Here is a 20,965-nt window from a genome sequence, read left to right as displayed (position 1 = left end):
GGCCATACGATAAATAAAATATATTTGGAAAATGCTGTGTATATCACTATTCTACTGGAGACCTGTAAGATTATTTTTTTAAATTTTAGTCATTTTAAACCCAGTGTTTCCCAGATTAAGTGAATCAGAAATGCATTTTTACTTCTTGTGTAGACTCAGGAAAAATGGGTGTTCCATGTAACACACTTTGAGGGAACATGATAGAGCAATTTAAGAATTGATTTAGGGGCTTCTGGGTGGCTCAGTCGTGAAGTGTCTGACTCCTGATTTTGGCTGAGGTCATGATCTCAGGGTCATGATCACAGGGTGGTGAGACTGAGCCCCCCATTGGGCTTGGCACTCAGCTAGGAGTCTGCTTGAGATTATCTCTCTCCCTCTCTCTCTGCCCCTCCCCCCCGCTCACATATGTTCTCTCCCTCTTTCAATAAATGACTTGAATCATGTATGATGAGATTCTTGTATATAAAGAGATTTAGCTTATAATCATAAATTTAATAATTTTTTAAATATTTACCAACATATGTTCTATAGTACATAAGTAGACTAATGGAAACTCTGTGCTTAGTTAAAAGCTAATTCAAAAATGCAAGGCCTCTTTTTGTTTGTTTTTCATGGGATAGTTTTTTAAAATTTCATGTTTTAATTTGTACATAAAAGTGAAGCCTTTATTGGTTATTAAAGTTACTAAAGTTAGTTTTGGCATGCACTAATATTAACTCATGGCTGAAGGTTATAGCACTCTAAAAAGTATAGCACTCTAAAAAGTGGCCCACAAAGAAATTATTTAAAAGGTCACATAAATTCTATTATAAAGCAAATGTTAAATTCCCATAGTTTGGGTGAATAGAAATTCATTATCAATACATTATCATTATTGCTTGGAGGTGGTTGGGGTTATGCTTAAACATTAATATTTAACACATTTATAAGATTACTTTTAGTTATTACATTGGCTGGGCATTTGGTTGTGAAAAATTGCTAATTGTTTTGTCATTTTGATCAGTAATTTGTTCCATCTCAGTTCTTCAATATGATCAAATTCTTGGGCCATCTTAAGTTGGCCACCATTAAAACAGTTTTCTGTCTATGGCTGTCCCACCCTGAACGTGCCCGATCTTGTCTGCTCTTGAAAGCTAAAACAGAGTTTTCAAACATGTATCTAAAGTTATATCACTAGTGACTGGTGGAATCAGGATGCAGGCATGCTTATTCAGAAATATAGTCTATTCTTTGCTTTATTTATGTCTTAATACTGGATTTAGGTATTATAATGATACTTTGATAAATGAATTTTCTGTAGGAGAAAGAAAAGACACATACAACATTTGCAAAAACAAGGGCAAGGGCAGAACGAAAGGGAGCAAAGAGAAGTTTTTATTTTGATGGAGAGAGGAAGTGTCAACCCCTCCTTGATGAGGTCAGCATTTCAGGAGACTCAGTGACAGTCTGCAAATGCATATGTAAAACCAGTCCTTTTGTGGATAAACAAAGCCTGTCAGAAATCAGAAGATAGTAAATCACAGCTGAAGTGTGCCCTTTCTGGGTGATGTAAGAGTCATTGTGAATAGTGAACAGTTTAAAAATAGAAGAAATAACAAATATACAGAACATTTTTAGCCTTTTTCACAGGAAAAAAGTTATCTATGATAAGAACTTTGCCTTCATTATTGATCTTCACCTACAGAAATGAAGATGATGATGTAAAACTAAGCTAAACTGAACATATGCAGTGGAATGCAACCAAATATGAGACTATGTTTAAAAGACATATGCACAAGAAAGAAAAATCCTGAGTGACAAAATACATTATAAAAGGCATTTCTCAATTTATAGCATGAAATATAGCAATATATTGTGTAGGAAACTCTTTCAAGCAGCACATGAAAAGAGATATTGACATCTCCTTTTATTTATTATTATTACTTATTTTTGTTGCATTTCAAAATAATACTACTCTCCTCTAAATAAAAGAAAGGCATGTGCATTGCTAAAATTAGGAAAAATAGAAATGAATAAAGAAAAAATAACATTTATCCATGTATTGCTTTTAAAGTTGCCAAAATCCAGAGATCCTCTATTTTTTCTGGAGTTTTTTTTTCTTCTTACCTTATCAAATTGGTAAAGTTGGAGTTATTTCAAGTTTTCACTAATTCACTAATTTCACAATCACACGTTTATTTATACACTCATTTATGCATGTGTCTGTATATATGTGTATATATGAAAGTTTGTATGTATTTGTATGTTTATTTGCTTGTCATTTTTTACCAAACATCTTGACTCTGTCTGGGTATTCAAAGCAATAAGCTGCATTATTTTTGTTGAATATTGAGGCAAATCCTGTCAAACAGTTATCTTTATCTGATGAAAGTAAACACTCTAGTTAAATAAATAATAGCTGCCCACCTAATGATATTATTTTCCTTGAATCCTGATCTGTTCTATCTCAAAACTAAGTTCTACCTCACATTATTAAGGACATTTAATTTATTATATATTGACATCTACGTTTATTTTGCTTTGAAACGTTGTGTGTTTTTCCAATTACATAGCTCTTGTCTCTTCAATCAACCTATGAATTCTCAAATTAGTAGCCACATATTCCACTAATTTTGGATGCCTAAAATACAGGCTAAGTGTTTGGCAGTCTTTTTCATAATGAATGCTTACTGAGAATCTATAAAATATAAGTGACGCAAAGGGTATATGATACACCCCTGAATTAAAGAGAATTGATGGATACTTTTCAAAACTTGACTCAAATGTCTTGAAAAAAATGTTGCCATGGTCAACAACACTTAAAATTCTTATTTGAACAACTCAGACAGCAGGATCACAGGCTGTGTTAATAGTAAATGTTTTAGTGGGAGTCCCAGAGCATCATTTTAGAGAAAACCCTTTATGAAGATTAAATTATAATTTTTGACTCTCATAGATGTTTTTTACTTTTTTGGCGGGGGGCGGGGCTTGTATAACTGTTAGCCTTTTATTTTCCCATGAAGACAGCAGTATTTTGAGCAATTGTAATAAATCTAATGCTTTCTGCTTTCTTCACTCTCAGTTATGTTATAGACCTGAATAAGGTGATTGCGGTAGACAGCTTCAGAAATGGTTCCCCATGATCCCTTCTTCCTGGTATTTATGCCATTGTAGCATCTCTCATGAGGTTCACATGGCAAAGAACAGAGTCCAGATTTCATCCAATAACCCAGAGGAACTGAGTTCTATTTCATCCAACAGGCAGCAAAGAACACAGACCTTCAGTCCAATAACTCAGTGGAACTGAGTCTTATCAACAACAGCATGAATAAGTTTGGAAGAAGATCCATCCCTAATTGAGGCATAAGTGACTGAAGTTCCAGGTGATAACCTTGATTACAGATACTGTGAGTCAGAAGTACCAACTAGGCTGCCCCTGGATTCCTAATCCATAATAATTGTGAGATAATGTTTATTGCTTTAAGTGACTAGATTTTAGGATAATTATTATACTGCAATAGATAACAAATGCAATAGTAGACATGGAGAATGCAAAGGAATATCCCCATATGCAAGAATATGATGATAATAATATATGCACTAACCAGTAATGGATATGCTTGCTTTCCCCAGAAGACACAAAAGAGAACATATTTTTAAATCCTTATTGCAATGCTATTATTACCACTTCTAGAAAATCTAGTATTCAAAAGTATTTTGAAGACTAAAAGAAATCCTACAGATTACCTATTCCAAAGTTGAAAATGGTATGATGCCTTGATAAAGTCATGGGTCACATATTTTCCCTACTTATCTTTGGCCCTCAGTTCCTCTAGCTTCAACACAAGTTCCCATCTTATTTAAGAAACAAAACAAAACAAAACACATGTATAAACTCTTTTGTGCAGATTCATTTGCTTTTAGCAGCTGTTGGTTGGAAATTGTGGTGGTATGCAAAGACATGGTGGTAACTACCAAAGGTAAAATTCAAATTCCTGTCGATGACTTTTTTTTTTTAAATATTTTATTTATTTATTTATTTGACAGAGAGAGACACAGTGAGAGAGGGAACACAAGCAGGGGGTGTAGGAGAGGGAGCAGCAGGCTTCCCGCCGAGCAGGGAGTCTGATGTGGGGCTCGATCCCAGGACCCTGGGGTCATGACCTGAGCCAAAGGCAGACGCGCAACTGACTGAGCCACCCAGGTGCCCCTGACTTTTTTTTTTTAATCCAGAATTTCTGTACATGAGCCATGTGCATCTTTAATGACTTTCAAGGATCTTAAAGTTATGGACTCTTCCAAATGTGTAATACACTTCCTGGACTATGGCCCTAGATCATTAAAGACTGAAAGCATTGTAAAGAATAATGTCCTAAAGCACAGTTGTCTTTCTCATTTACTACCACATCTAACTGCCTTAGATTCTGAAAGATGTTGCTTATAAACATTGAACCTTCTTTTCAATGATTAATTGAAGAACATCTTTACTGGGCACTACCATTTTAATTCCCTGCAGTGAGTACCAGCACAGTAGCTTTTTATCAGTCCCATAATTCTGGCTAAGGTCAGGGTTTGTATTTCAAGTTGCACGAACATTTATTAATTCACATATCTTAACCATTTTACAACTTAGCTCAAATATTAAAATATAAGCAATTCAAGTAGGAGATCAAGAATCATCTACTGTTTATTTCATAGAGTGGTACCAAATTTAGCCTGTTGACAATGTTTGACTTCCCATGTACTGCAGGTATTCAATAGTGCTGTCATTTCCAAATTAGCTTTTTAGGATAAGCTCTAAAAGTTAATGTTCAGATATTTTTATTTCTTTTAATATTCCTGTGTGCTGTTCATATAGCAAACTCGAGGGTGTTTTGCTTATCATTATTTCAACTTGCTGTTCAATCTTTACAAATACTTCCTCCTGAATGTGAAAAACATAAGATTAAGATAAAAATAATGGCTGGAAAACATTTCATTTAAAATGTAACACCCAATGTCAAAGCCAAAAATAGTTTAATGTAATATTTCTTGACATATCCATTGCATTAAATATAATTACTATATAGTATATAGATACATTAAAAAAGAAAAAATCATAAATAAAACTTTGTAGCTCCAGATTTACACATTATGTTACTCTACTGGGTACTAGGGTCTATCAGTCAAATAAATGTAGTTTGAATGTTAATCAAGTTATCATGAAAATATTCAAAACTACATCAAGTAGCCAAGGGTCAAGTTCAAGTTTTATAATAAAAAAAGATATATAGAACTTTCTACCATGTGACATTTATTATCAGTTTCTGGAAAGTGAATGAAAGAGGAGGACATACTTAATTCAAGTTAGGTTTTCACAAGAGAAAATATAAGGCAATGAAATGAAAAGGATGAAGTCTTGAATAGAGGGAGTCTTGAGAAAGAAATTAAAGTCTTATTATATAGTCTCTTTAGATTATAAGGGAGAATAAACATTGAAAATCATTAATTGAGAATAAATAGGAGCAGAATGGGAAGGTAACGAATTCATTAGGGTAAGTAAATACGGGAATTAGTGAGAGCTAGAAGGGCTGTAGTTAAAATATCTTGATGTTTAATTAATTCAGAGGTAAAGCTGTTCCATATTATGTTAGGCTGCAGGATATAGTTATGAGATGAAATTAATGGAGTGGAGGTGAGAATCACTGGGTTAGAGGAATCAGGGGCCAAGTACGTGATCTCTTCTGTGAGAAATCCACTTATTTGCTGAAGTTTCTCAGATCAGTATGTTAAGAAAGGGAGAGAACATGAACTGGTACCAGAAGAATGTGAAGATATATGAGCTCCAAATGGACTATTTTTCTAAAAACAAAAACGTCATGTTTAGGAAAGAAAAAATTTTGAGTAAGAAAAATCATGTTGCACTACCATCTGCAACACTTCTCATAGGGAATAGCACAATAAGAAATCTTCAAAAACTGCAAAGAACATAATTACGTAGCAGGGAGAGGTATGTCCAAGGTAGTTTAAGAGGCAAGAAGAAAATATTCTAGAATCAGGTGAAATGTAAAGGACAATGAGTTTGTAGGACATGGGGGAAGGATCAGCAGCAGGATAGAAGCCACTCTGCTGACTCTGGTATATAAGCATAGCCATCATGGGTGGAGGTGCATGAGAAGACAGACACCCAATGGAATTTGAGTTTGGATGAATGTGATGGATGAGTAGATAAAACAGTATGGTGGAAATAACTGGATGTCGTCTCTAAATGGAACCCAGGTGTGAAAATACTTCCAAGCTGAAACAACTAAAGACAATGACTGGTTACAGATTTAGATAATATTCTGTTTACAGTTATTAGCTTATAGTCATGTAATTTGTAGACACTAGTTTAAAATCAAAATACAATGCTGCTGTGTTGGGTGTAGAAATTATCAGGAAATCAGTTTTCCTCCTTAAAATATGAGAATAAGCCAAATGAACCACAAAATCATAGTATTTTTCAAAACCCATCAAAGAGATGTGATGGGGATGTGAAGAAATGTAAATGAATTTCCAGAAAGTGACTAGTCTTTTTTTTTTTTAAGGATTTATTTACTTGAGAGAGAGAGAGAGAGAGAGAGAGAGCGCGTGCACACGCGCACACACGTGGGCACACCTGGGTGGGGGGAGGGGCAAAGGGAGAGGGAGAAGAAGAAGAACAGACTTCCCACTGAGCTGGGAGCCAGCAAGGGCTGGCTCTCAGGACCCTAAAATCATGACCTGAGCCAAAATCAGGAGTCGGATGCTCAGATAACTGAGCCACCCAGGTGCCCCTACCCATTTTTAAGGGAGAAAATACCCTCATTGCTTTCAGCACTTGCCAAAGGAAAAAAAAAAAAAAGCAGGTTGAGAAGGAACTGCTAGTCTGAGAATTGTGGAGAAACTAGACAAATTTTTAACAAATCTTTAACTGTCCCTGGGAGGGCTTGGTGGCTAGAATTATGAGGAGTCCAAGTCCCAACTCCAGGGTGCACTCATGCACCCTCTCTTTCCCAAGGACTTCACCACTTGCAGGAAAGGTGGGCAGGGCAGAAGACCCAAGAGAGATGTGCCCAGGTGCAGGACGTCTTTCTGATTGCAGGGCATCAGAACAAGCTGATTGAAGGCAAGGGCAAGGAGAGCAATGAGAGAGATGCCCTGGAGCTCCTGACGCCTTGCGGCATGCAAAGTAACAGTCTTGGCTGGGCAGAAGGAAGAACAGAACTGAAAAATCTTTTGCAGGGATGAAAGATGCACCAGAGTCACCCTCTACCACTTATCTCGAAAAGAGTAGAGTGGGAGACCAAGCCTTTATCTTTAATTAAAAGCTATTTAACTATGTTATTTTGTTTTCAAACATAACAGAATTTTTAGCCTACACTTATATTCTTGACTTCTACATTTCTTACACTTACTGAATTAAAAAAAATATTGTCTGTGTGAACATTTTTTGGTAATAGATTGATAATTGTGGCTTCCATGGTAGATTAATACATGATGACTTTGTTGTACACATGTCATGTATACTATATAAGAATGTATTTATGATTTAACTGTTTAACACTCAACATATAGTCTAAGCTTGTTAATTACACAATTCAGGTCTTTGTTTTTGTTTTTATCTGTCTCATGAATCTAGCAGCTTTTGGAAATGATGTGTGAATTTGTTCAAGTGCTACTGTTGTTGAACTGGTTATTTATTTATTTATTTATTTAATGATTTTAGTTATTTATTTGACAGAAAGAGGGAGAGAGAGAGAGAGCACGCACAAGCAGGGGGAGTGGCAGGCAGAGGGAGAAGCAGACTTCCTGCTGAGCAAGGAGCCCGATGTGGGGCTTGATCCCAGGATCCTGGATCATGACCTAAGTCAAAGGCAGACACTTAACCAATTAAGCCACCTGAACTGGTTATTTGTTGGTTTTATCTACTGGGATAAAAGCTTCATAACCACAGAGAGTTTTAACTTCTTATTGATCACTGTCTTCAAAGTGCCTAGAAGAAGATTTGACACAAAGTAGCCTTCAATAAATGTTTGCTGATTTCAAATTGATATAAATTTACATTATGTATTTTTATTTATTCATATATATTTTCATGATCATTACAGGGTTTTTGTTTGTTTTTTTGAGAGAGAGAGAGAGAGAGACAGTGTGAGTGAGGGTGGGGGAGGGTGGGCAGGTGGAGGGGCAGATGGAGAGGAAGAGAGAGAACCTTAGGTAGGCTCCACGACCAGCATGGAGCCCGACTCAGGGCTGGATTTCATCACCCTGAGATCATGACCTGAGCCGAAATCAAGAGTCAGATGCTTTAACTGACTGAGCGACCCAGGTGACCCAATCTTTACAAAGTTTGATGAGTTACTCTTTTGAGTATTGTATTGTTGTGTCAGTGTATTGACACAACATTTCTCAATAAATATGATTAATTTATTGTTTAGAATAATATGTTGTTTGATTTCAAAATTGTGATTCCTGCTTGCTTTTTGTTCAAAGTGGTGATACATTATGGGGGTGGGCCATGAGGATGGTCTCTCCTGAATATAGACAATAGGAGAGTGCATTGTTTGTAGAGATGTAACAACAATAATATACTGGTTAAAATTCAGTCTGCTTTCAATTATCATGATGAACTGGCAATTTTGAACAATGTCAGTGATAAAGTACTCCTGCTTGCCAGGGTACATTGTTCTCATTGCCCCCATCCTTTAAGGCCTGATCTTCCAACATCTGCTTACTTTCAAAATGCCTTTATTTATTCTGTTTTCTTTCAGGGAAGATGGATTGGATCTTTTCTTTTATGAATTAAGTACTTTATTTATAAAAATTGTCATAGTTCATAATAATACATATGGATGAACTGTGAAAAGTTTAATAAACCTATGTAACTATAGCATAAAAGATAAAGAATACTAACAACAACCCAGAAAATACCAAGAAATGTCCATCACAGCTGATAATCATCACCCAGAAGAAAGTGCTGATTTGATTTCTATCACCATGAACTAATTTTATCATCTTTTAATACTAATATGAGTGGAAACTTACTGTATATACTTTTGTGTTGTCTTCTTTCAGATAATGTTTGTGAAATTCATCCTTAATGATGCATGCACTTGTAATTCATTCATTTCATTGATATGTAGTATTGACTCCATGATGATAATACATTTATCCATCATACTATAGAAAGATAGTTTTGTTGTTTCCAGTTTGCCTTTTTTTTTTTTAAGTATGCTCCACATCCAGCATGGAGCCCAATGTGGGGCTTGAACTCATGATCCTGAGGTCAAGACCTGAGCTGAGATCAAGAGTCAGATACATAACTAACTGAGCCACCCAGATGCCCCCAGTTTGCCTTTTTATTAATAATACTGCTATGAACATTATCAGATATGTCTTTTGGTATAAATACATACACAATTTCTTTGGGCACATAATTGCTGAGTCACACGTCAGTTTTAGTAAATACTTCCAAATGGCGTTCAAACTGAGTTTGTCACCAGCAAGACCCCAGGACCTGATCTTTACTGCCACCTGCATGTACCCACTGACGTTTGTCCCACATTTTCCTTAAGTTCTTCCTTCCAGTTTATCTTTTAACTAAGGCAAAGGGCAAAGCATCCAGTGATGGAAACCTAAACTACCCCCTCAAGCAGTAACAACTGCCCTGAGGAAAAGCTCGGGCCAGTCCAGACCACCACCCAGACCAGTGTGAGCTCAACCACTGACTCACATCACCACAGATGGACCCTGGACTGTTATCTTTTCCTCATCGTAATGCTAAAGTCTCCACCAGAGGAGGAGCGTAAACCTCATTAACATAACATACAATGTATATACAGGCATGTTTCCTCAAAAGGCATGGATGACCTTAGGCCTACCTCTACACGAGATGACAAAACTCCCTTTTCTTAATATTCATTCCAACCTTAAATAAAAGGAACCCATTCACCCTTGCTCTGAAAGTCACAGTTTTGGAAGTTAATCCCCTCGATCTCCTTATTTGCCTCAAATAAAGTTTCTTTTGTGTGACAATTCCACCTGGTATAGTCTGTATCTGTAATTCACCAAGGAACAAACTCATGTTAATAAATTACATAATTAACAATAGTTAAGTTATCAATTTAATTAATATATTATATGATTAATACTTAAATTATTAATTAATTTACATTCCTACCAGCTATTTCTGACAAAGCTATTTGCCTTACAACATTGTCATCATTATTCTCAATCTTTTTTTTTAATGTTTGCTGTTAATTGTATGTTAGCATTGTAGTTTTAATTTATATTTCTTGGATGATTAATGATGTGCAAGACTCTTGGGTCTAAAATAAATACTAGTTACGCCAATAGATGGTCATGTTTCTTCTGCTACTTTTGAATGTATTGGGTGAATCTTGTCAGTACTTAAACTGGGTTTGGGTTTTATTGTTATGGGGACCTTCAATGGACCAGTAGCTTTCAATTTCACCAGAGTTAACTAATACTGAGGGTATGGGCTGGTATGCTGGAGAGTTTTGCTCCAGGGTCCTCATCTAGCATAAGTCATGGGTTTTCTCATGCTCCTGAGCCTGGAGGGACAGAAAAATTTTATGTAAGGCAGAGAACAAGAAACTTGGGATTATATTACTAGAGTTGGACTTCATGGCATGTCAGGGATAACACATAAACGGGGTTCACAGACGAGAATGCAATTGCAATTGTCCACACGAGCTTTTCAAAGCAGCCATGCCATGCCTCCTCAATCCTCCTCTGCTGTTATGTCTAGACTTTTATAATGAACACCAACCTTCCTTCTCTTTAACTTACACCCTGGTCCACATCCTCACTTCACTTTACTCAAAATTCCTGGGTAGCTCTTATTTTGATTTACTCATAAATTAGTATTTCACATTGCCCTCTGGAACCCTGAGGCTTTGGATATTTCCATATGTTTTTTGAAATGTGTTTCCTCTACCAACTGATTAAACACTGCACTATGCATATTCAGTGACAGTTCCCCAAAGTGTAAAAGCGAGAGGTCCTATCAGTGATTATTGTGTTGATCCTATAATTCTCCCAAGCCAGAAAAATAAATCATGGACTTATGATAAGCAATATACAACAGAAAAAAGAACAGAATAAAGAAAGAGGGAAAAAATAGAGAAAAATCAAGTCTGAAAACTATAGAAATTTTAGTGAACTGTTCTGAATCTTTAGAATGCTAGAAGAAGTTGCCTCCATGAAGTGGAAACACAAAGCCAAAAACATAAATCAGGCTGAGGTATATTTCCCACTAGATGGGGTTAAAAGTATATGGATAACATTAGAAAAGCATCGCCAAGAACCTAAAAAGTCAGAAAGATTAAAATCCCCATTAGAGGCAGTAATGACTTCAGCTACCCCTGACCTTCTCTCGCAGCGCATCATTTCAGTCCCAGTTGCTACTGATATTCCCCAAGATGAGAGTTTGTTTGACTCAGGTTATCTTTCTCAGGAGACCTCACCATAAATTCAGGCCAGTCTGTGGATTAAATGCTCTTCCCTCGGCCATTCACCCTCACTTTATTCACCATGGCCAAAGAGAGTGGATTTATGAGTCCAAAAACCACATCTACTGCTGCCTCTTCAGAGGAGCTTCCTGCGACTTTATTCTCTTAAAAATGGGCTGAGAGAAGACATTACATTAGCATTTGCAATAACATCACAAAGCATTATTCATGTAGTAGTTTGTTTATCTTGGAAATGTCTAGGAGTATGAGCTTGTTCAGATTTGAGATGAAAAAAATTGAGAACAAAAGAGTGAAACATTTGCTTTCAATCATATCCTCCTTAGCAGAAATATTAGAAATAAGCATCCTCTCACTGGGAAATGACAGTTTAGCCTCATTTTCTCCTGCTTTTCTTTATAACCTTAATGAAAAGTTATTATACACATGACTGGATAAAATATTTTGAACCATCATTGCCCAAAGGTTAAACATAGCAGCATCAAACCTGCTCATTAGATTTCAGTGTGATAACAATATCGTTAAAACCTATCCTCCTCAGATTATAATATTCAGTCGTTATGACTTATGTTCAATACTCTGACAGACAAAAAGTGACCAAGGAAAAAGTTTCTTAGAGTTGGTAAGAAGACATATGTTTATCCGTCAATACCTCTTAGCTTTCTTTTCTGTCTTGTATATGGTTTTTTTTGTCATTTTTCTTTCCTTTTTTAAGGGTTTAAGATACCTCCCAATGATCTATAGCTATGGTTCATCAGTTTTTATTGCTCTATATAATCTATTGTGGTTATGCCACAATTTATTCATTTATTCTAATGTTGTGTCCAATTTCTGGCAATTCTAAAAGATGATTTCTATGTATATTGCCACGCATGTTTTCTGGAATAGATATTCACTTCTTTTTCCAGGGTTTACAGCTGGAAGTAGAATTGCTAAATTGTGGGATGTGCATATGGTGAGCTTTCGTAGGAATTGCCAACCTGTTCTCCAAAACTTGTGTCTGATTTGCATGACATCCAGCAGTGTGGAAGAGTTCTCCCAGATCCACACCCTCACCAGTACTGATAGGGCAGATTTTAGTGTTAGCTAACCAACCTGTGATGTGGGAACATCACAGTATGGCTTTGATTTGCTTTTGCCTGGTTACTAAAGACACTGAGTGCTTTTTCACACATTCCTTGTCCATTTGGAGTCCATCTTTTGTAAAGTTCCCATTTATTCATTTGCTTTTTTATCTCATTGATTTGTGAAGTTCTTAATATATTCTATATAGTCACCATTCTTTAGATTATCTTTTCATAACGTTTAAGAGTTCCTAATTTTAATGTATATCCAATATGTCCATGTTTTCCTTGCATTAGCTCTTTTGTGTTTTGTCTTGGAAATCATTCTCTTCCCCAAGGTGATGAAGATCATTTCCTATATTATCTTCTAAAGGCTTCATATATTTGACTTTCACATTTTAGGCCTTCAATCTACCTGTCATTGATTCCCTTTTAATTGTGTGAGGTCCAATTTCATTTCTTTTCCTTATATGGATAGACAGATTTCCTACAATGGATTATTAAGAATTCTTTCCTCCCACTACCTGGAAGGCCACGATGTACATACCGAGTTTCTGTATATATGTAGGTCTATTCCTGGACTTGCTTTTCTGTCCCAATTATCATGTTGTCAATTCCTACAATAATACCACGGTTTTTTTTCTGTAAATATTTATATCTCCTCCTTCAGTAGTATTTTGACCATGGTCAGGCAGTTGAATTTCCATATAAATTTTAGAATCAATAAATAAAAACTATTTGTTACTTTTGTTTTAAAATAAAATGTATATACATGCAATAATGTATATTCAACCATTCTATTAATCTCTTGCTAATTCTAATAATTAGTAATTATTAATTTAATTGCTTTGGATATTTTTATGCATGAAATCATATAACTTGTGATTATTAACAGTTTTTGTTTCTTCTTTTTTAATTATGGCTTTTTTTTTTCCTCACTGAGATTTTTGGGCTTAACTATCATAAGATCTGGTTTTCTTAGCTAATAGAATACATGACGCTTATTAGATCCATTTAGATTTTGGAGGTCCCATAGAATATTTGGTTTTAACCCTTGAATTCAATAGTAGAGAATAAGAAAAAGCTTAGCTGCTCCTGGCCGTCGTTCACAGTGTTGTGTGAATGCTGCAGTGGATCCAGCAGATCCCAAAGAGGATTGATATTTCTCTGTTGGATCAGGATTCTGGTCAGAGCCTGCAGAAATCTTCAATCAGAGAAGCACATCACAGACCACTAGCTTATGAAAGAAAGCTATGCCAAGAACCATTCTTCTTGTGAAAAATAGTCTCTGCTTCCTGCACTTGTACAGCAGGACTCCTTCAAGTAGAAATGGTATAAATGAGGGAGGACTGACTATATATCCTAAAGCCACTAATATTTTGTACACATCTATGGACCCATGGAGAGATTATAATGAGCACTCAACTCAGGAAATCAAATTCAGGTCTGATTTACAGTGTGTTTTTTCTCATTGATTGGCTCCTGCTAAAAGTGAAATGTTACTCCATTTTACCTACACACTCAAGGATGGACCTGAAGGCTAGTGGAAAAGATCAATCCCTCATGTGGATAGGACTTTGAACAGTATATCTAGAGGTATACTTTTCCTAGAGAAAATAAGTACCACAGGTACAAATCTGCAATGATTTATGGGCAACGGCTAACTACATGGCAAGAAGATAAGGGCAATTAAAACAAACAACAAACAAACAAAACAAAACAGTTGCTGTATTCCTCATAAAGAAATCTGGGGAAGAATTTTATGTATAGAATTTCGGGGTGAGACTCAAGTGAGAACATATTTGTTTCCTCTGTGAATGCTGACAAAACAGTAATGTACTGCAGAAGAGATACTCAGTAATCAGAGGGACAAACTTACCCATCCTGGTCAGCTGCTTTCACTACCTACCATAAAACCTGATCAATAGACTCACAAAGCAGCCAGGATAGAGATCATCCCTATATCAAACAGCAAGGACTTCACCTCACTGAGTCTAAATTCATCACTGCCTTTGATGGGACACAGTCTCATAACTGCAAAGAACACTGTTATTACCTGACATAACACCATTTCCTTGGAGGATTGGGAAATCACCCAGTGAAATTTTGATTGTTTGAACACCTTCTTTTCTAAATAAGCAACTTTTTTCCCTTGATAAAAATTATGCTGGATATGGATATGTCATCTCTGGCCATAAGACTTCTCTAAGAACTGTCAATTACAGATTTACCAAATGTCTAATTCATGGTTATGATATGCATAATATTGTTATTGGGTTTTTTTTTTTATTTTATTTATTTGTCAGAGAGAGAGAGCGCACAAGAGCACAAGCAGGGGGAGTGGCAGGCAGAGGGAGAAGCAGGCTCCCCACTGAGCAAGGAGCCCGATGCGGGACTTGATCCCAGGACCCCGGGATCATGACTGAGCTGAAGGCAGAAGCTTAACCGACTGAGCCACCCAGGCGTTGCACACAACATTGTTTTTGAATAAACAATTCATTTTACAATAACAACAAACACAAGATTAATACTGAAGATGGAACGGCTCATATCTAGGGAATCTATCTTACCGGTTTTCTCAACTAGAATAAACTGTTTTCATGAAAGTTGAAGGGACCTTTTAAAGAATTCACAATGGCATTGCTATAAGCTGTAAGCATCTTGTCCTATAGGATGTGGTATATGGAAGCATCTATTTGTAGGTACTAGAATAAGCAATTGCAGTGGATATGGATATGCCTTCCCCAGGCAATATTTTATACTGTTTCTGCCACGGCCACAACATACTGTTCTGGGGTTCAAGACCTGTAAATGGTATTTCTTAATAATTCCCTAGTAAGTTTTTGTTTTCAATCACCTGATGTCTGCTCTTCTGGTTTAGAAATTGAATTCACTCAGAAAACAAAACACCATTTCCATACAGTCACCATACCACCTTAGAACCCTATGCCATTAAATCAACAAGGAGAGATGTTTATTGCCCTGAGATATTTAACTGTGATTATCAAGATGAAGTAGGTAGGCAGGAGTGTGTTTTGTAAACAGAGGATCCTCAGGTAAATTGCTCAACGCCTTCATAACCTGGAGTAATAGAAAAAGCAGAAACACTAATGGCTCAAAGTACCAACTAATAAAAGTTGAAGTGCTGAGAGGCTGGCTGAAGGAAAAGGCCACATGGAATAGAGCGTGAAAGAAGAATAAGGTGAGTACCGACTGTAGCCCTGCGAACTGAAATGTAGACGTTAGCAACTGAGTGTGGCCTCTCTTCCTTTCAAATACCTCCATGGTTATACATATAGCTACATTTCCTTATGAATCTCCTAATACAGTGACTATGAATAGTTTCTCCTTGGCCTTATTATGGGTAGAGGCTTGCTCTTCCTTTTCCCTAATACTTCATATATCGTGTATTTTTTGATAGTTGACTTATAAATTGGTTTTCTATTTACAGAAAATCAAGGCAGAATTTTGACCAAATAAGCAGAGAATGGATATCACTCTGAGATGAATATCATGACTGATGGTGCACTGGAAATCCTCCTTGGCTTTGTCTTACAGGGAAGACAGACATTCATTATGTATAGAAAGCGATGAGTAGAATTTGAGTAGCCAAATGGATGGAGTCTGATGGATATGTTGATTGATACTCACAACCTTTCTTTTACCTTGTATTTCTAGGGTTAGAAATCTAAATATTGTAGCTAGAGTTCTGAACATAAAGTAGGTATTACATTTATAAGCTGGAAGTGAGGCAGATCCATATTTCTGGAGTATTTGGGGGCAGATTAAGTTTGCTCTGAAAACAATGAGGGTTAGCAGAAGCTGGGCTCCATGTCTTAATGTCTAATTACCAGCCTCATGTTCCAAGAAAATGCTGACTGTGGCAGCACTGTTAAAAGGGGCAGAGACTATTTCCTAAACTCTGGGGGACAGAAGCAGTGTCCTGGCTTCTTGATCCTAGCTGTAGTGCTATGACATTAAGGCCAAAACTTAGTGGTAACCGTGTGACTTCAACTGTTCTATTTCATCCAAAAATTGTGTAAGCATCTTCTTGGTCCTTCCGTTTTGCACAGAATCTTGACTGATACATTGATTTTGTTTATTACTGTTGCTCATTTGTCATAGAAAACATACACACTCACACACATGCATATATGTTCAGAACTTATTTAGAAATTTTAAATGTGAGGTTTTTTTTTTTTAATTTGTCCTGTATCAATTTTTTAGTATACTGCACCTATTATAAGCTTCCCTATAGTAGGCAGAAAGGCAAGTTCATGGATAATTAAAAAACAACCATGACATCCTTTTCTGGCCAAGATGCAGTGACCGGGGCAAAATTTACTATCCTATTCTCAAACGACTAAAAGACTGGGCAAAATATATGAAACAGTGGCTCTCAAAACATCAGACATGAGGCAGTGAAGGAGAATGATTGCTGAGAAAATGGGAAACAAACGAAGTAAATCCAATTATTTCCCCAGTTTACTGCCTGAAGACATTTCCAGGCTGTGGCTCAAGGCTCCCCTTAGGAACCCAAGCAGACCCGGAAAGTCTCCCTGACTTGATAAGACAGAGAACGGAACCCAGGCAGGCAGAGTGTGATGGTCAGAACTGCAGGAAAATATATCAGATAGAAGACTACTACACAGGAGGAGAACCCCAGATATCTTCAGGTAATCCCTTTAAGAATTCAGTTACGTATTGATCAGGAAACTACCCAAGGGTGTAGAAAGACCTACCGACAGGATTAGAGCAAAACAATCTCTGGAGCTCACAAGTGCCAGAAAACTGCCTGCTCTCACCAACCATATTGGAAAATCTCTTCACTTATGGGGCATCAGGTAGAATATTCAGAAAGTCTTGCCTCGGTAGTGGAGAGAACTTAACCCTGGACTAAATGCTCTTCTATTCCTGCCTACAACAGTATTAAGACAAGACTGAAAAGGAGCAAACCATTTTCAAGATTTTATGATAATCCTGAACAAAGCTCAAAAATATTTGAGGGCTAAAAAAAAAAAAATTATCCATCACAGAGGGGAAGGAAAAAGTCACTCTGTCTGGTGCCAGACACACCATCTAGGGTCATGCAAAGGTGTGGGAAAACATGATCTATTACAAGGGAAAAAAACAATCATTAGGGAATAGTAAATTAAAAACACAACTAGGTATCATTAGACCTATTAACATGTGAAAAATTAAAATGGTTAACCATACCAAATGCTGGTTAAGTATATGGTATAAATAGAAATCTTATACACCGTTGGTCAGAGTGTTAAATGTAGCAAACACTTTGAAAGTCAGTTTGTCAGTTTCTTAAAAATTTAAACAGACACTTACCATATGAACCAGCCATGAATCTCAAAATAATTATGTTGAATTAAGTAATTATACTGAGTGAAAAAAGCCAGATAAGAGGAAACACACGTTGTATGATTTCATTTTTATAATCATTCTAGAATATAGAATTTTCTGTAGTAAGAGAAGCTAAAACATTGGCTTTTTGGGGACGGAAGGGGGTCATGGAGGGACAAGAGGGAGAATTTACAAAGAAACTGTTGGGGATGAGATATGTTCTTTATCGTGATTGTAGTGATGATTTCATGGGTATATAAAATATAACAAAACATCACATTGTTTTTTTTTAAGATTTTATTTATTTATTTGACAGAGAGAGACATAGTGAGAGAGGGAACACAAGCAAGGGGAGTGGAAGAGGGAGAAGCAAGCTTCCAACAGCGCAGGGAGCCCGATGTGGGGCTTGATCCCAGGACCCTGGGATCATGACCTGAGCCAAAGGCAGACGCTTAACGACTGAGCCACCCAGGCGCCCCAAAACATCAGACTGTACACTTGCCATACATAGAGTTTATTGTGTTAGTTATACTTCAGTAAAACTGCATTAAAAACAAAAAAAACCACTTAGGGGCCTCTTTTTCGTGGCGCCTCGGAGGCGGTAGGCTGCTTCAGGATGAAGCTGAACATCTCTTTCCCAGCTACTGGCTGCCAGAAACTCGTTGAAGTGGACGATGAACGCAAACTTCGTACCTTTTATGAGAAGCGTATGGCCACAGAAGTTGCTGCTGATGCTCTGGGTGAAGAATGGAAGGGTTATGTGGTCCGAATCAGTGGTGGCAATGACAAACAGGGCTTCCCCATGAAGCAGGGCGTCTTGACCCATGGTCGTGTCCGCCTGCTGCTGAGTAAGGGGCATTCCTGCTATAGACCAAGGCGGACTGGAGAGAGAAAGCGCAAATCCGTTCGGGGTTGCATTGTGGATGCCAATCTCAGCGTTCTCAACTTGGTCATTGTAAAAAAGGGGGAGAAGGATATTCCTGGACTCACTGATACTACTGTGCCTCGTCGCCTGGGGCCCAAAAGAGCCAGCAGAATCCGCAAACTTTTCAGTCTCTCTAAAGAAGATGATGTCCGCCAGTATGTTGTGAGAAAGCCCCTAAACAAAGAAGGGAAGAAACCTAGAACCAAAGCGCCTAAGATTCAGCGTCTTGTTACTCCACGAGTCCTCCAGCACAAACGGCGGCGTATTGCTTTGAAGAAGCAGCACACTAAGAAAAATAAGGAAGAGGCTGCAGAATATGCTAAACTTTTGGCCAAGAGAATGAAGGAGGCCAAAGAAAAACGCCAGGAACAGATTGCCAAGAGAATGAGGCTGTCCTCTCTGAGAGCCGCTACCTCTAAGTCTGAGTCCAGTCAAAAATGAGATTTTCTATGAGTGACAAATAAATACGATCAGACATCAAAAAAAAAAAACCACTTAAAACTTCACTGCCTTAAAACAAGAAAATGTATTTATAAATACATACGTGTGTGTGTATAGTACAAGCTACAAACCTATTAGTTGTCCACAGGAAAAAGTAAAATAAAACAGAGTAATGCAACTGCACATGCTAATATTCATGAAAATATTACAGCAGTGGTGCTGAAATCAGAGGTAGCCTGTCAAAATGGGTCCTGGAACACTCAAGGATTCCAGCCAACTGAGCTTGCACCATATATAACGTTTCATATTAGCACAGCAGAGAGAAAATAATGTGCCAAATATGGTATTTTGTCATATTTCATTGGCTGAAACAAGCCATGGGCCAGAGCTAGCTTCAAATAGGAAGAGAAATTAAGTGCTTGCAAAGACCATTGATAGCCACTAGAATCCATCAAATACCAAATTCACTTTCTATTTGCTTATAAAATGCACTTAAGCCCTTTGCAGGGGAAATAACTCAATAATTCACACAGTCATATCATCAAGATCAAGGTCCAATAGTTTTTCGTAATGCATTGTAATTTCTTCACCATGATGTAACATAAGGTAATTTTATATTCTGGATGCACCTTTTCTTTATCTGGAGGTTGCATAACTAAAAAGAAAAGTTATCTATCCTATGACATATCCTCTATACTGGTGAACCTTGTACAGTATAATTCCAGATATCAGTCTTTGGTCCATAGATACACTGTAATCCCTTTGGGTATAGAATGTTCTTTGATGGGTGCAATACCTGAAGTTAAGATTCAATATTATGTGCTGCCATACCATCAGAAGCTTGGAGGGCCAAAAATGGCTTCACCACATGCTCCCCTCCCTAACTTTCTCCTGTGAATAAGGTCCTATAGACAAACAGCCTCTAGGTACAGTGCCTGCCTTCTGTATAGCAAGCTTCAGTTCCTTGCCAGCCCCAAACATTATTCAAAAACATAATCACATTCTCTTGAGAATTAAAAATTACTCCATCTTTTGTTACTATAAAATCTGCCTCCCACAACCCCTCCTTGTTCATTCTTGTCTTAAGTACAAACCTCATGTAACCTTGGACAGCATGGTGTCTTCCTCCTCTGTAATTTCATATGTGACTAATAAAGTGGCAATCATATTTATGTATATATATATATATATAGTTTTATATATATGTATATATAAAATAAAAATATTTATCACATATATAATATATAATTGTATAACTATGTATTACATATTTATCTATTATAATATATAATTATTATATGTGACAAACTGCCACGACTTCAACTGTCTAGTATCGTGTGTTGTGTATATGACCATTCCCAAACCCTACATTGGAAATGCCTCATTCACCAACAGGTTGAACAGGAGATGGTCCAAACTATTAGTCTCTGATCCTGCTAGTTTAGAACTCCCTTGTCCATTTTTCTCTATGTTCTCCTCTGATCTGGTGATTGCCAGGGATTGGGAAGTGGGGGAAATGGAGTGACGGATGTATGTCAAAGAGTGCAGACTTCCAGTTATAAGATGAATATGTTCTTGGGATTTAGTGTACACTATGGTGATTCTAGTTAAAAATACTGTATTGCTATACAGTTGAAAGTTGCTAAGAGAAGTGTTCTCACCAGAAAAAGAAGAAAGAAAGAAAGAAAGAAAGAAAGAAAGAAAGAAAG

General features: G+C 36.9%; 1 protein-coding gene across 1 annotated transcript; it reads left to right on the top strand.

The window, feature by feature from the left end:
- Nucleotides 1-18,467: 18,467 nt before the first annotated feature.
- Nucleotides 18,468-19,299, top strand: LOC112839393 (small ribosomal subunit protein eS6-like). Its single transcript, XM_073884075.1, has one exon. The coding sequence runs from the start codon at nucleotides 18,507-18,509 to the stop codon at nucleotides 19,254-19,256; it is 750 nt and encodes a 249-aa protein (XP_073740176.1). The 5' UTR covers nucleotides 18,468-18,506; the 3' UTR covers nucleotides 19,257-19,299.
- Nucleotides 19,300-20,965: the final 1,666 nt, after the last annotated feature.

Source organism: Callorhinus ursinus, unplaced genomic scaffold (assembly GCF_003265705.2).
Source record: "Callorhinus ursinus isolate GAN/ISIS: 27379988/994484 unplaced genomic scaffold, GSC_fseal_2.0 scaffold54, whole genome shotgun sequence".
NCBI lineage: Eukaryota > Metazoa > Chordata > Mammalia > Carnivora > Otariidae > Callorhinus > Callorhinus ursinus.
The sequence above is the reverse complement of the archived record's forward strand: the minus strand, read 5'-3'. Positions and strand labels throughout refer to the sequence as shown.

Coding starts and splice junctions, on each gene's coding strand:
- LOC112839393 (XM_073884075.1), top strand. CDS start 18,507: ATGAAGCTGAACATCTCTTTCCCAGCTACTGGCTGCCAGAAACTCGTT.